Source organism: Propithecus coquereli, unplaced genomic scaffold, assembly GCF_000956105.1.
Source record: "Propithecus coquereli isolate 6110/MARCELLA unplaced genomic scaffold, Pcoq_1.0 Scaffold243, whole genome shotgun sequence".
Classification (NCBI taxonomy): Eukaryota; Metazoa; Chordata; class Mammalia; order Primates; family Indriidae; genus Propithecus; species Propithecus coquereli.
In genome coordinates, this window is record NW_012147986.1 from 3,620,625 (window position 1) to 3,624,048 (window position 3,424).

At 37.0% G+C, this 3,424-nt stretch overlaps 1 protein-coding gene across 1 annotated transcript in view; it reads left to right on the forward strand.

Moving 5' to 3' along the window:
- Positions 1-3,424, forward strand: part of LOC105812059 (AP2-associated protein kinase 1-like) — a 93,662-nt gene that overhangs the window by 73,825 nt on the left and 16,413 nt on the right. Inside the window, exon 3 of the mRNA XM_012646426.1 lies at positions 69-187. Coding sequence (XP_012501880.1) covers positions 69-187 — 119 coding nt within the window. The remainder of the gene's footprint in view (positions 1-68; positions 188-3,424) is intronic.

Below are 3,424 nucleotides of genomic sequence, written 5' to 3' on the forward strand. Positions count from 1 at the left end.
GTCACCATGGTCATCTGACTGACTTTTTGAACATGACTCAAAAGAGCTTGTGTGTGTTTCTCTCACAGGTGGATTTGCCATCGTGTTTCTGGTGAGGACAAGCAATGGGATGAAATGTGCCTTGAAACGCATGTTTGTCAACAATGAGCATGATCTCCAGGTGTGCAAGAGAGAAATCCAGATAATGGTAAGGCTGTCCCCTGGACTTGCGACTATTTCAAATTGAGGCAGAGATTGTGCCCTCTCATAAGAAAGCCATGGGGGGCTTGTTCCCTTCCCTGAGATGGCAGAGAGACCTCTGGGCAAGATGGGACTGAGCAGCCATGGGATACAAGACACTGCTCCTGTCTGGTCACCTTCAGTGGGAGGGTGGAGGAGAAAGGAGTATATTGAGAGAACTGACCAGTCTCTAGGGTGGAGAAATAGTTTTGAGAATTGGGAAAAGCTTTCTTAACTTGGTTCCCCAAAATTAACTGTGGCATTTAATCTGGAAAGCCTAGTTTATAATGAGCTTCCTCTTCTGGTCTTGTCTCTGTCAGTTACCAATCCCCAGTCCCAGTTTTTAACCCTCCTGAGCTCTTTAATAATTCTGTGAACGTATCCTTACCCGACTTTATATTTTTACATGTAGTTCTTTCCACCTGGAATGCTTTCCCCCTTTTTTGGCCCAGAAACCTAGGCCAAAATCTAGAAAACTCATAAATACTCTGTGATTCCATTTGTACAAGTCCAAGAACAGGCAAAATTGATCCTTGGGGATAGAAATCAGAAAGTGGTTATCCGGGTGTGGGAAACTGACTAGAAGGGGTAATAGGGGAACTTTCTAAGCCATGGAAATGTTCTATGTGCTGTTTTGGGTAGTGGTTGCACAGGGGTGTACAATTGTCAAAACTCAATTGAACACCTTAAGATCTGTGCATTTTCTTATATGTTAATTGTACCTTAATTTTCAAAAACTTACTCATTTTTCAAGATTCACATTTATATTATGTTTCTAAAGAAAGAGTCCCTATGTGTTAGGTATACCTGTCGAAATAATGTATTCAGGAGATAATATGATGTCTTGAGAACAGTAAGTGGGTTTAGAAGGGAAACAAGATTGGCCAACAGTTGGTGATGATCAAAGCAGCAAAGTGTATGGGAGTTTATTTCTAAGTGTGTACATATTTCTATTTTCACATCTGTTGGGTGAAATTCTCTTGGATGAAATAGGAGTGGAATTACTGGGTCATATGGTAACTCTACTTTTTGAGGAATTGCCAGATGGTTTTGGCAGCTGTATCATTTTAAACTCCCACCAGTAATATGTGAGGGTTCTAATTTTCACATCTTTGCCAACATTTATTATTATTTATGTTGTCGATTATACCCATCCTAGTGGGTGTGAAGTGGTATCTCATTGTGGTTTTGATTTGAATTTTCCTAGTGATTGATGATGTTGAGCATCTATTCATGTGCTTATCGGCCATATTGGTATGTTCTTTAGAAAAATGTCTATTTGGATCCTTTGCCAATTTTTACATTGGTGTTTTTTGTCTTTTGTTGTTGAATTGTAAGAGTTCTTTACATATTATGGATAATAAATCCTTATCAGATATATGATTTGTAAATATTTTCTTTCATTTTATATGCTATCTTTTGACTTTTGTAGTAGTGTTGTTTGAAACACAAGTTTTTAATTTTGATGAAGTACGATTTATTTACTTTTTCCTTGATTGCCTGTGCCTTTGTGTCATATCTAAGAACCCACTGCTTTATCCAAAATCATGAAGATTTGCACATAAATTTTCTTTGAAGAATTTTTAGGTCTTTGATCCATTTTTAGTTAATTTTTGTATACAGTGTGAGGTAGGGATCCAAATTCATTTTTTGCATGTGGATATCCGCTTGTCTCAGCACCACTTTTTGAAAAGATCATTCTTTGCCCATTGAGTTGTCTTGACACCCTTACCAAAAATCAGTTTATTATAAAAGTATGGATGCTACTAAAAGGATCTTGTACCAGAATATAAATCAATGAACTACTTCCCTCACAGGTAAAATATAGCTAGGGAGAAAAAAATACTAGCTTAGTGATTTGATTGATTTGTGTCCTGCAGCAAGTTTCTTACGTCCTTACAGACTGGTAACAGTTTATTAATCAGAAGATGTTTGTGGACCACACTTTGAATGCCAGTGCTCTAGATCCTTGCTACTTTAAGTCCCACTGACCAGCAGCATAAGTACACACCTATTAGAAACTTAGAACCTCAGGCCCTATCCCAGGCCTACTGGATTAGAATCTGCTTGTTTACAGGATCCCCAGGTGATTGATATGCATATTAAAGTTTGATCGCATTGCTTAGAATGAGACCCTAAATGACTTTTAAGGATCTATTCAGTAAGTACGGGATTAATTAACAAGTAAGACTTGGGAAAGGGAGAATAAAGATGGGTATAGGGAAGAGAAAAATATCTGAAACTCTTATGTAGCAAAAGTCCAAAAGGTTCTCCGATAGAACTCCAGGGCTAACCTAGATCTCAAAGTGCTTTTCGTTTTCCTACTGCACTGGGCTTGATAGTTCCGTTTGCCGTGAATAACTCCTCTTGAAGAGAGTTATAAAGGAAATTTAGGGTTACAGGGAGAAAAGGAGAAGGAAATAGAAAAGCAGAAGACAACATTTACAACACAGCCTTGGGAGAAATAATCTAATTCCAGGCCTTAGAACTGCTTTCCTTCATCTTTTAAGTTAAGAAGCTGAAATTGCTTAAGAGAGTCTGTGGAAGCATGGTGTGATTCCAGAAGTAGGCAGCAGTGGTGCTGAGTCATAAAATCTGAAAATTGTTGAACATTTGAATGGAGGGTCAAAGCAGGTAAAGATACATTTTCACAAACTAACTGTCTGCAAATGCAAGCACTATTAGCATCAGGAATTTGCATGCTGAAATTCTAAAGGAAGGGTGGCCTTCCTTGGGAAATTCATTATATACAATGCTCATTTTTATTATTTGGAGGTTAGTAACATGTTATCGATATGCTATTTTAGAATGCTATCTCTGTTTTCTTGAATGTATATATGAAGGTTTTCATGGATATACTTAGGAATTGAGTCCTCAGTTTTTTCATAAGTCCTTAAGGTTCTTAACTAGGAATTCTCTTTCACAGGAATTTTGAGACTAAGGATAGTATATTGTTCTGTGCTACAAGTACCATTAATTAGAACCCCAGATAAACTTAGAATTTATGATAATCTATAGGATATGGGTCGAAGGCCTGGTTTTCAACAATGGAAGCTTTTTCATGCGTTTATGAAAAAGGCTTTTCAGTGCTTCAAGCAGTTGAATATGAAAGTTAATAAGCTAACTGCAAACCATTTAAAGCATCTATTTAATAAAGCAGATCTTCTGACATTAATAAAGTTTAATGTTAGTTTAAAAATAAGAT